The 13,528-nt window shown below is 41.2% G+C and overlaps 1 protein-coding gene across 1 annotated transcript in view; it reads left to right on the forward strand.

Annotated features, from left to right (window-relative positions):
• Window positions 1-13,528, forward strand: part of APOLTP (apolipoprotein lipid transfer particle homolog) — a 1,141,779-nt gene that overhangs the window by 1,040,851 nt on the left and 87,400 nt on the right. The window contains exons 65-66 of the mRNA XM_086941409.1: window positions 2,721-2,905; window positions 5,357-5,559. Of these exons, the coding sequence (XP_086797535.1) occupies window positions 2,721-2,905; window positions 5,357-5,559 (388 nt within the window). The remainder of the gene's footprint in view (window positions 1-2,720; window positions 2,906-5,356; window positions 5,560-13,528) is intronic.

The raw sequence follows: 13,528 nt of genomic DNA on the forward strand, positions 1-13,528 counted from the left end.
CTGAAATGGCGAGCCACAGGATAGGTATTGTCACCATTGGTGATTGCGCGAAGGTGTTGGAGGATTCTTCTATGTACAGCATGTTTGGTACATATTTCATCTCACAGGGACACTGTAAAACATACACCGCAAATTCAGATTTGCAGGTTAATACCTGATTTATTGGGTGTTCTGTGTCGGTGAATCCATCTCTGTAACTCTTAGTGTTGATTCCATGTAGGCAGGCCTTACAAGTTTTGCACTTGTAGAAGCCATTGTTTTCCTGCCACCATGAAGATTTAGCATATGGTTCAGAGTTGGTTACCATTATATGATCCCGCAAGGATGGGGCTTTGCTGAATGTGTGGGATACTCTTTTTGGGAGGTCCTTGCCTATAACGTTATCCTTGGTAACGATAGGCCAATGTTTATCAATTATTTTGCGAATCTGTTTATGTTGTTTGTTAAAACCTGTTATTATTCTGAAACAGTTCGCCACTGGGTGCCCCTCACTTTGAGTATTGTCAGCAGATACCATTTGGCGTTCAGATTTTTTCACCAAAAGTTCATCCCTCGAGAGGACCATAGATTTATGTATTGCATTTTTTATTAGTTGACTTGGATAACCCCGTTCGAGAAAGCGGGATTCACTTTCTCTCTGGGCCTGTTCTAGATCTCGGGGATTGCTACAGATTCGTCTTAATCGTAGCATTTCCCCATAGGGAATGCTGGAAATCAAATGTGCTGGGTGTGAACTGGCAGCATGTAAAATGCTGTTCCCAGCCGTAGCCTTGCGAAATAATCTGGATTCCAGGTGTTTGTCATTGACATAAAGTTCTGTGTCAAGAAATGTGACTTTTTCCTGGCTAAGGGTCGCAGTGAATCTTAAATTAAGTTCATTGTTGTTAATTTGATTGATGAACTCCAGTGCCCCTTCATGGCTTCCTCTCCACACGACCAGCAGGTCGTCAATGAAACGGAACCATGCCACCAAATTGTTGCATATGTAGTGCTGATATTCAAGGCCAAGGACCAGCTCCTCCCAAGCTCCCATGTGGAGACACGTGAAGCTTGGGGAGAAGCTGGCCCCCATGGCTACTTCCTGCAATTGGCGGTATGCTTGCTGGTTAAAAAGAAAGATGTTATTAACCAAACAAAACTCCAACATTTCAAGGAGCATAGCATTATGTTCATCAAATTCAGGACCCCTTCTTGACAGGTAATGACGAACTGCATTCAAGCCATCCTTATGTGTTATGCTCGTGTAAAGTGATGTGACATCTAAAGCTATTAGCCAATCACCCGTGGACAATTCAATATCCTTAATTTTGATCAAAAAGTCTCCTGTATCTTGTACATATGAACCAAGTTGTTGTACATATCCTTGAAGGTAATAGTCAATATATACAGATGTATGTTCAAGGAGACTACCTCTGGCAGATATAATAGGTCTACCCGGTGGGTGCAGAGGATCCTTGTGTACTTTTGGTATAATATATATATGTATATCTACATATATCACCAAAAATCCTCCGAATACAGGAGCCCCCAACCCTTCAGGGCGGCCTCTTAAACAGTGGGTACGGAGCAACCCACCAATTTCCTCCACATGAAGCAACAAACCGAGGCCCAATACTGGAGAAATTGCGTTTATTTCTGGCACAGCAACACGCAAAGGCTTCCTTTTCCTTACGCGTTTCGGCGAACCACTGCCGCCTTGGTCACAGGTGGAAGCAATGTACAAGCAAAGTGCATACGTGCCTGCTTTAAAAGTCTTTGAGTCACATGACCAGTTAGTTCGAAATACATTTCCCATAATGCATATATATATATCCCAAAAAACTCCTCTAGCATGAAGAAGCAGAGGCCACGCGAAGGGGCAGGATGGAGGCTCTTTATTTGACTGCACGGGCATAATGTATTTTGGCCTGACATAGGCCTTCCTCAGATGCCACTCCTCACAGGGTTCTCGTTTCCCTCCGCTTTTAAATGTCCTGCACTCTTCCCATTGACGGAAAGTTTGCTCCGCCCCATCCATGTGTCCGTGCACTGACTTGCAGATCATTGAAACCCCCCAGTCCCAGAATACATCACTCCATGTAAGTGCTACGTGGGGTTTGGTTAATGTGATCCATGTGGATTTCCAGCAATGTGCGGCGTGAGGGCTGGTGTCAGAGTCCTGGTTAGTGCAATGTCACGGAGCTCCCTCGAGTCCCCTCAACGCTCCAGCCCCCAGAAATGAGCATCCATCGGGCAGGGGTAGGGATGATAATACACCCATCCGTTGTGAATCCCAGCCTGCGTCGCAGCCGCCCTTGTTTTTATATATATGTAAGTATAGATTGATGATATTCGGTTCCACAATATTTCTGACACAATATTTTGTAGATGATATTTTTGAAACAATATTCTTGTGAAAATAATGTTATTCTTGATATTCTGTCATACAGTTGTTTGAGTACAAATGGACACTCCAACTTCTGCTTTATGGTAGAGTGTTTTTCAAGCCAGGAATTCAGAAATTAAACAAAGTCCCATTAGCTTTAACATGCAGCTGCATCTTTTCATTAGAGGAAAATCCCTCATATTCAGCCCTAATAACTCATTTTGTTAACATAATGCTGCATTCTTAAATGAGTACAACATATTTTTTCAACATGTTACATTGAGCAGTGTACTTACTTTATTGTGTTTTGTAAGAAAGTTTTATCATATCATAATCATATTATATCATATTGCAGCAATTGTTATCTGACACTGAAGCTCGCAGTGCTTCCTAAAAGTGATTTCCCAGTAGACTTGGCAAACATAACTAAATATCTCATTGAGGAGAAGCTGATGAAGACGGCAAGGGATTTCTACAACATCAATCCCATGGCAGAGTACTACAGATTCAAGCGCCGAATGATGGAGAGCCCATTTGAATGTAAGTGCACCATACACTTGGCTAAATAATGAGCAAGATATTAATCATGTTATTTTTGTAAATACTCTAAAGATGCCTTGTACTCCATCAACGAAGATCAGTATAATGTGTATTTATGCTGGATAAGTGCTAGCAAAGCAGCACCTAAGTGATGTGAGTCACAAACTAACGTTCACAGTCGCGAATATGTCAAGAAGGTTCATTTTGTTCAAATGTACCTGTGAAAATTGTGACAATTACAGTTGTTTGTGAAAATTCGATAAATAAACCTTTAATAAAAATGTTGGACAGTTGGCTTGTGGAAAGTGTGGCTTTAGTATGTAGTGCATTTAGTTCCATAGGCTTGGTGCATAATTTGAGAATGCTTGTTTCCTAGTTCTTTTCCGCTGCACTTCTTCATATCCAATCCAGTGATCTGCAGATATTATGAGTTGTACTGGCCACTTGAAAAGTTGAGTTTATCCATATTATAGTGATGACTCTTGGCCGTTACTACTTTGTAGGTGATGCATCATCTTCTGACAGAGGTAAATATGGGTAGAGTTGGCAATGTGCCCCCCTTAGGGTCTGGCTGATCTTGTCTCATTTATTAGGACTCTTTTGAGTCAGGCTCTGTCATACAAGTCACTTTTGATTAGAGTTTAGGTCGTAATATGGCAGTAAGTAGGCCATTTCCAGTGATCCAGGTTTGGATTGTGTTTTTTAAAGTTAACATTGTGATTGTATGGCTTCATTTTTCACAGTGGTCAGAGTTGATGTCAGACAGTTTGCATTTTCTTTGTGAAGTGGAACTTAATGGAGAGGTTGCTGTCTATATAGACATTTAGGGCTTTATGTCTGGCAGGGACCGCCAGACTCTGGAAGGGGGAGCGGCTGTGGCCGACTTGCAACCGCCCTATTATAATAATGGCGGTCGGACCACCATAGCCCGCCGCAGCCGCCAGGGAGCCTCCATTCCCTGGCAGTGTTGCAGCAGTGTAGAGGCATCAATATGCTTGGCGGTACTGCCACTGTCCCACCAAGCATATTAAGACATTCTTCTCTGCCAGGGTTTACATGGCAATTCCTCCTCCACGAAAACCCCAGCAGAGAGGAAACGGTCCCATGATGCCTCTCCGCCCTGTGGATGCACACAGGGGGCCACAGGGGCACAACATGTGCCCCCATGTGTGCATGCACACCAGTTCCTGCAAGGCATTGACTTTTCATTCCATGCAGTGCGGGATCTGTTTTTGGCGTTCCCATTGCGGTGCCCGTTTTTAGAGACACCGCAATGGGAATGCCAAAAGAAACTCCAAATCTCGTGGACTTCCCAACCAAGTCTTTGGCAGTGCATAGGCGGGTTGGACCCGGCGCCGGACCGCTAAAGTTGTAATCAGTTCCCTAGTGTGTTGAGTAGAGAATCCCTCCAGCTACTTCTTGGAGCATCATTCCACATACTTTCTTTTGGTAATGAGGATGAATTTGGGCATGGTATGGTTCAATTTAAGGTAGGCACTTGATATCCGGAACTTGATGAGGGCAAGGCGGGATTTGAATCAGTCGGCCCCTGCTCTATCTGTGATCCAATGCACACCATTCAGATTTTTATTTAGTCTCTCTCTAACTGTAGTTTAGTAGAGTGTCTGATGTAACTGGGAGAAATGTTTCTTTAAATACCTTTTTGATATTTAGAAAATAAAAATTAAAAAAGGCAAAAGTGTAAAGTAATTTCTCAGAGATATGTTTTTTAATCTCTCAGTGTATTAGGGATAAAAATAAAGCATTCATAAAACAGGTTAGCTAAATAAATAAAAGTGCAGTATACCTTTAGATTATATTTAATTCTTTGTAATAACACATGGACCACTCAGGCCTTGAAATATTTATTCAGAAAGTGGGGTTGACAGCACACTTGAAAATTACTCCACCAGTTTTCAGTGGACTTTGGTTTGTATGCTACCATGAACATCATTTCAACCCTCCCTTCAAAATTGATGTAAAGCTTAGGAATGGATAATTTTTTTTTTAAAAGAGGACACTCAAGCCAAAGATTCATTGCCAGCAGAAGTTTATCTTCAGTAGACCTTTTTCAAAATTCAAGCGGGCACAGATGATAGTGTATGTAGTCTCTGAAAGAATTTGGGCTGTGATTGGTCAGTTGAGGATGTAATGGCGGTGCTAATTAAAACTTTTTTATTTCAAATCATTTTTCAATCTCAGGTTTTTCCAACCTGGTTTATATATAAAATGCAGTCCTTTTCATGGGCATGATGATGTTGATTTTTCATCATCCGTCAGGATGATGTATTCATTTGTTCATGCATACACTAGCTACAAAAGTGTACTGGTTGGACTACTATATGTGTCACCTGAACCAAGACAGTAGTGTTTTTGAAAATTTTAATTAATGTCCTGGGTGTTCTATGACAAATTCTCACATATGTCCCTTTCTGTATTTTATTTCACCAGATCATGCTTTGTTGATTGGAAATAAGTATTTTGTGACATTTGATGGACAAGTGTATGAAATGGCCTCAAAATGCAGCTTTCTTCTAGCCAAGGACTTTTTACATGACAGCTTTACCATCATATTGAACCAAGAAAGTGCTGGCACAAGGTCTCTCCAAGTAGTGATGAACCAGACAACCATCATGATCTATCCAGGGCTTGTGGTAAGTATGATAGTTTGAAGAAAAAGTTCAATGAAGATAAAATGCAATCCTCTTGCTTCAGTAAATGAGAAAGAACAATGGTTTGATGACTTGGGACAATGGGTTAGATTAATTATCCTTAAGCTTAGGTGTAGTCAGCTATAGATCATGGTACTAGAAACAATAGCTGAGACAAGGATTTCGAACCTGGAGGATCATGTGTCTGAAGTTAAAAAAAAGGTGTCATCTCTCTCTAAGACCTCTAAGTCTCTAGAAATAAAGTTAAATGAAATTGAAAATTATAATAGGTGGTCGATCCTTAGAATCGTGGGAGTCCCCGAGAAAATTGAAGGTTCTGATATGATACAGTGGCTTACCTCCTTCTTCCTCCATGAGGTCATTCCAGAATTTAAAGGGGACTTGACGATCACAAGAGCACATCGTGTCCCTGCTCAACCATTTCCAAACTCCTCGCTACCCCGGACTATTCTTGTCAATTTTGCAGATATCCGAGTGAAAGAAACTATCCTGTCTAAGGCCTTCAAGCAGAGGCAATTTTCAGCTAACCCCTCTATTAAATGCCGGATCTTCTCGGATATGTCCGCTTCGGCGGCTAGAAGGAGGAAGGAATTCGTAAAAATGCTACAATTGTTCAAGGACAGGGGAGCGCAAGCTATGATTGCTCAGCAATCAAAACTGAAAGTTCTGGTTAAGGGCAAATTTCATTTATTTACGGACATTGACGAAGCACAGGGGCTGTTAGCATGATCTCTAAGGACCAATGAATTTAGGCTGTAAAACTGCCCTTTGAACTCTGGTATAGAAGTTTCTTCGTGTATTTTAGTTTTTTGGTGGCTTTTTCGAATTATGGAAGTCTGCCGGTTGGCAGAGGTGATTACTTATCTCGCTGAATACTTCAATTGTTTTTTTTTTTGTTGTTGTGCGAGGGGGGAGGAGGGTGGGACTGGACTCCGAGAAAGGTTAAGGGGTGCTAATCCAAGGCACCTTATGGGTAGGGGTGGGACTGAATGGCTGGCGTGGGGAAAGAGCCATAAAGGATGGGGGAACTAGAGGGGGAGGGGGGCGGGGGGAGGGGGAGGGTGGCAGGGGGTAAGAAATCAAAAAAAGAAGTCTTGGATGATTCTATATATCTACTTGTACACAGCCGGAAGTTTAAGAATGTTGTTAATTCTGAAGTGTGGTATTCCTGGCAATGTTGGGTTTAATAATGGTCTATTTTGAGATTTGGAGATCAGCTATGTGGTGATTTTTCTTTGTTTTGATTCTCTAGTATGGGGGTGAAAATTATTTCCTTTAACGTAAATGGTCTAAATAATAGGAAACAAATGAGAGCAATAGAACTATGGGTTAAAACGCAACAGCCGGATGTGATTCTGTTACAGGAAACCCACATACCCAGGTCGAAAAATGAGGAATTTTCTATGTTTAAAAGTTGGGCATCTTTTAGAGTATTATCTGCATGTTCAGAGTCACAGAAGGGAGTTGCGCTATTTTTGAGTAAAAAACTAGAAGCCCAGGTGGGTCAGGTGGAGCATAATGGGATGGGCCGATGGTGCTGGGCCACCTGTGTTATTCCTAATAGAAATAACCCTTTGACGTTTGTTAGTTTTTACGCTCCAACGGAGGATAGACCAGAGATATATGAGGAGCTTTTTCATTCCTTGTTAATGGTCAATGGGGAAATTATTATAGGCGGGGATTTTAATATTATGATGAATAAAGTGCTGGATTCATCCAGCAAGTCGATGGTTCAATATAAGCCCAAATCCTTTAGATCGATTAGGAATAATATGGCGATTTTTAATTTATGGGACCCCTGGCGCAATCAAAACCCAGATAAAAGGGAATATACCTGTTGGTCCGGCAGGTACAAATCCTCCTCCCGAATTGATTTCTTTTTAATCTCACGTCAAATTATTTTCTCCAAACAGATGATGCTCCATAACGGATTCTCGGATCACGATATGATTACTATGGAAGTAGGATCGGTAGATAGGGTAGGAATCCCGAAGCGCTGGGTCTTTAATAAGAACCATCTGACTGATGAGACTTGGGTGGAGGCTATTAAAACAGAAATTTCAGATTTTCTCGCACGGAATGCGGGAACAGCCCCCCTTAACTATGTTTGGGACTCTCTGAAGGCATATATTCGAGGGCTGGTTATTGGGAGAGATGCGGTCGATTCATTGGCCGCCAAGAACAGGAATAAAGCGCTTCAACAGAAAATACAGGATCTGACTATACGTATGCAACATAACTCAGATAGATTGGTCTATGACCAACTAATTGCGGCCAAAAGACAGTTCTCTCAGGAGCTCTATACTCAGAGTGAGGAGATTTTTCATAAGAGCTCTCAAAAAATCTATGAAGAGTAATTTTACTGGCAAACTCTTGGCGTGGCAGGCCAGAGAACAAGCCTCGTCGAATTTAATACATTCTTTGAACTCTCCTGAGACTCTTAGAGACACTTCGGCTCCAATCGAAATTGGCGATATTATGGTCGCACATTATAAGAAAATCTATGATACTCAAGTGATGATAGACCATCAAAATTTATTGAAGTATTTTGGAAAAACAATCTCTTCCTACTCTTTCTCCATTTGATCAAGCGAGTATGGTTATCTCCTTCTCGCGAGAGGAAGGAGAGAAAGTAGTTCAACAGCTCCCACTTGGGAAAGCTGCTGGCCCTGATGGGTTCCCCTCAGAATTGTTTTACGTTTTTTTCAGTGCCTTTTCAGATTTTTTTATACAACTATTAAATTTCATGTTGATGGGCGGATATGTTCCGGATTCATTTCGGGAAGGAACTGTAGTAAGCTTTCTTAAAAAGGGTAAACCCCCGACAGACCCGAACTCTTATAGACCCATTACGTTACTGAACACAGATTATAAAATTACCACTAAACTATTATCCACTCGTTTTAATTCTTTTTCTGCAGATTTGATTCATGGAGATCAGAATGGTTTTGTTGCCGGAAGGCAATTGTTGACCAATACTCATTTTCTAACGGAGGCTCTTGATTTCTTTGAAGCATTCCAGCATTAATTCTATTATTTGATGCTGAAAAAGCTTTTGATTTGGTGGTATGGGAGACACTTTTTGTTATTTTACAGCACTTCGGCATTCCAGATGCAATAATAGATCTGATACGGAATCTTTATTCAGGGGCCCGGGCCAATATCATTATCAATACAGAATCAGTGGGACTAGTTTCGGTGAAACGCGGCACTAGACAAGGCTGCCCACTGTCTCCGATATTATTTGCTTTTTTCATAGAACCATTAGCTACTGCAATTAGGAAAGCTCCACTGTTACTTCCCCCTATTAACTTGATGCCTAAAATTAAACTTTACGCAGACGATATAATCCTGCTAATCAGGCCAGAAATGCAATGTCAAGCTCAGGCCCTACAAATATTCGAAGAGTTTGAGGTTCTGGGGGGATATCGGATAATTTTAAAAAAAACGAAATTCTAGTGTGCGGGGGTATTAAGCCCGTAATACATCCCGATTTAAAGTCATGCATTAATAATAAACTGAAAAGATACTTGGGGGTTTGGTTTTCATCCTCAGTTGCTGATCTTTATAGTTTGAATTTTGTACCAATGCTGCAGAAAATCCAAGTAATGTTTGAAAGATGGAATTCCCTACCATTAACTATTATGGGACGTATTGCTCTAATTAAGATGTCAGTTCTTCCGTTATTCAATTTTCTATTTTCAACTATCTCTTGTGCTCTGCCTGGCTCATTCTTCTCTAAGGCTGAATCTTTGTTTTCTTCCTTTATATGGGCTAAAAAGACGCCACGCATTGCCTTGCACACTTTATTTGAGGATAAGGAACAAGGAGGGCTTGCTATTCTCAATCTGAAAGAATATTATAATGCTTATTTGGCTCAATTTATGACTAGATTTAAGGACAATACCCAACAACTTTTTATCAATTTTTTCTTTGATTTGATTTGTAAAGAAGCTCAGATTGCCTCACCGCTTCAAGTTTTCAAATCACCAAAAACAGTTAGGTACAAGGTTTTGCACTGGTTTTTTGAAACAGGTACAGCACTCCTAAAGAGGCACTCTCTTTCATTTCTCAATATATTCTCTCCGATTAGCTCAGTTTTTTCATTCTTTGGGGTGGATATTAATTTGGAGTTATTAGAAAAATGGCAGAAAATAGGGTTCAGGAAACTGAATGATTTTTTGAAAAATATCACCTGGATTAGGATGTCAGATTTGACAGCCCGGGTTCAGGGTAATTTTATATTACTGGGCTCATATAAGCTGATTCATGGTGTTTTGCTTTAATTAGATCCCACACATCTTCCCCCCCCTGATTCACTATTCAATGAACTTTTTCTGTCAATACAAGAAAGAAAGCCAGGGGAGTGGAAACGCCGTTTAACCATGAACAGGGATCCGAATCTATGTGGCAAAGCAAGTAATAAATGGCTAGACCAGGAAAACATAGTATTAACGCCCGCCGTATGGAAGAGAATTAATGTGTTGAATTTCTCTGCATTAAGAGGGGCCAATTGGCGCAGAATGCTGTTTTTCAGTAAATGGCTTCTGTATTTAACTCCGGTCAAAATTAACAAGATGTATCCTGAGTGCTCTTCGAATTGTAATAGGTGTTTGCAGCATGACTCTGCTAATTGGTCTCATGTGGTTGCTAAATGTTCCAAAATTGTTCCTTTCTGCGAAGATATATTTACGTTTCTGCAAAACCAGTGTGAAATCTCAATCTCTGTTAATTATAAAATGATTTTGTATGGATTCGATCCTGAAATGATGCTAGAAGGGCAACTAGTTAAATTCACATATATCGTTATGGCTGTGGCGAGGTCATTAATTCTTCAAAATTGGCGATCGCAATACTGCCCCAACGTACATGAATGGCGTTATAAAATGCAAAAAGTTAGAAACAGCGAACAAGTGTATGCTCAAAGAGTGGGGTTGATTCGGAAGTTTGAGAAAATCTGGGGTTCGTTTTATTTTGATGTTAATTGAGCCTAAGTGGTTGTTTTTTTCTGTTTATCTTTCTCCCCTCAGTATTTATCTTCATTGTTCAAATTTACTGTCATGGTGATATGTGTGTTTACTGATTTTTGGTGTTTTGTGTACATTTGGGTCAATTAACGTTATGCTTTTCTGTGTCCAAGACTTCAATAAAAATTTTCACAAAAAAAAAAATGGTACTAGAAACAACAAAGTGGGTAACTCTGCCCACATTTGCCTTCACACCAAGCATTGACCTATTTACAATGTAATGCTATGATGTACGCAGCTTCAACCAGCCTTCCCACTGCTCCTGCTTCACCAAAACTCATTTCACCCCACACATTTACCTCCTTTACTGTAGTCGCAAGCTAATACCCTTTGCTCTGCATGCTCTTCCCTCAACCACTTACTATTATGATATTACTCCTCTTTTATCCTAGGTTTCTTCTGATTGACTCGCTGTATAACCATGCATATTTCGTTTTCAGTTTGTGTTTCACTGAAAACTTTTTTTAAAAAAAATATTGAAATCAAAACAATAACATTAAGGCTATTTCCTCGAAATGGAAGATACTGTGAGGCAGAATTCTGTTTTAAAGCGGATTGTCTCTAAGATGTTGATATTTTTTCTTTTAAAAATGGAGTGAAATAATTTGCTATAAGTAGAAAGAAATAGGACTGGGAGGTGGAGGTGATGGGAGAAAGATGGAAGAGAGTGGAGGGTTAGTTGGGAAGTTGGGCTATTGGGAGGCATTGAAGATTTGCTACAGATTAGGGTGCGCGTTTGATCAATTGTATTTCTTATGGTTTAGACCAATACTTATATGAATGTAGTTTAACAGTCTACCTATGTGAATGCACTGTTATGCAAATGCCAATAAAGTTTGTTTAAAAAAAAGTAGAAAGAAAAAGATTTTTGAGTGAGAAAACCCCAATACGACCAGTTGCCCGATTGAGAATTTCCAGGCAAAAATATTTCTTCTGCATGAAAATTTTCATCGAAGGGTTTTAGTACAATATTCCAGCAAAAGGGATTTTAGCAGGACAGCTTCACCCATAGGTGAAATTAAGCATAATACACAAACTTCACACCTGCATGGAGTTTAAAAATGGAAGATTTCACTGAACTTCACTAGCGATAATATACATTTGCACTATTCCGAATCGTAGTATCACCTTAGACTTCTCTTTATCATCCTGTCCAAAATTCACACCTCTGATAAGCTACAAACTTAATTAAGCTAAAAGTGTTTGCCCAGGCCAAGACGTCCGGCCAAGCAATTCAGGCGCACTTGGAGAGTGCAAAACACTCCTCCCCTTTTCCCACTAGCCCTGCCCCGCCCTAACTGATTCACGAACCTGCAAAAAATTAAATGATAATAACTATGTTATTATCATTTTATTTTTCCTGCTCTGAGAGCAGTGGGACGATGCTCCTCCGCCTTAGCAGAGGATCCGTCCCTGCCTAAAAGATGCATAATCATCTACTCACCATCATGAGGGTGAATCACTGACTCCCTGCTTCAGCTCAATATTAACTTCACTGTGCAATGCCTTTTTCCACTGAGGAATTCCCTAGAAATGGACTACTGTGTATATTTTATTTATTTATTTATTTGTGAGTTTGTACCGTGCTAGAATCGACTCCCAGAGGAGTATCTCTGCGCCCAACGCAACATCAGAGGTAAGGATGAAAGAGCTAATATTCTAGAGGGGGCACTGAGCCTGGAACCATATGTTATTTATCGGACCAATAACTGTCTCCTGTTAGCATTCTGCTGCCCAGCCAAGCAGCATGCTCCCCCTGTGGGCTATTGCTTCCATTGCAAGCCCTCAATGGGAGGATTCAGTGGTTGCCACATCCCTGCTCCTCTGGCGTCCATTGTCCCAGTGGCTGCAATTCATGCTTAGTCCGAGGAGCTGGCAATCCTCTGAAGGCTTCAGCAGCAGATTTCATCGGAAGCTGCTCTCAAGCTCTCACTGTCCCGGCTCCTCATTACGGGGTTTCACCTGGAATTTGGGCCCATAATTGCGGTGGAGGATGATTAACACCATTGTTATGTACGGCTTTCATAGAGCGCCTCTATAGTTCATTTCAGTTTTTGACAGTCATAACTCTTCGCTATGACATCATAACAGTTGATACCAAAACTGTTTAATTACTGCTATTATGTGATACAGCCTTTCCATTCCAGTTAAATGTAAATGTATTTGAGCTTATATAGCGCACAGCTACCCGCAGTGGGTTTCCCGGCGCTTGCTTAGGGAACCCGTCCTGGTATTCCCCTGTGAGATATCCCCGGCAGGGTAGCCACAAGGTGAAAGCCAGGCATCCCGCCGCGAGGGGCCGTTGTGGAGATTAAGCAAGCTATTGCCCAGAGTCGCAGAGTGTGAACCCGTGAGTCGAGAAGGCACCGGAGCGAGAATTATCGAGTCCGTGGAATTTTTAGCCCAAGACCCGCCGAGGCAGGGAATTGAACCCTGGTCCAGGGCCGATCTCAGCTTCCGGGTCTGCCGCCTCTAACCCCTGAGCCACACTTCTCCACAGGTGACAGGACTCTCTGAGAGCCTGCCAGTGCAGCTCTGCTTCTCTCCTTTCAGTGAGAGCAGAAAGCACAGCTGCAGGATGGGGAAGGAAGGCATGGAATATAGTGGGTTTTGGTTAAGGATAGCAGGTACGATATTTATTTTTCATATTTCCTCACGGAGGAGAGGGAATGTAATGTATAGCTCCCCCGTTATCCTCTGTCCCTGTGCAGTAGTTGAAGGTAGGGACAGATGATTTTGGCAGTGCATTCATAACATAAAATTATAGATGTGTAAAAAGTTAGTTACAGGGATGTTTTTCACCTCGGGTTCTGAGTGACATCATAGACAATTTGAGCTTAGCTCTAGTAGTCAATGTGACGTCACTCATAACCCCTCAGTGAAAAACATCCCTGTAATTCACTGTTACCCATCTATAATTCTAT

This window comes from Lissotriton vulgaris, chromosome 10 (genome assembly GCF_964263255.1).
Source record: "Lissotriton vulgaris chromosome 10, aLisVul1.2, whole genome shotgun sequence".
Classification (NCBI taxonomy): domain Eukaryota; kingdom Metazoa; phylum Chordata; class Amphibia; order Caudata; family Salamandridae; genus Lissotriton; species Lissotriton vulgaris.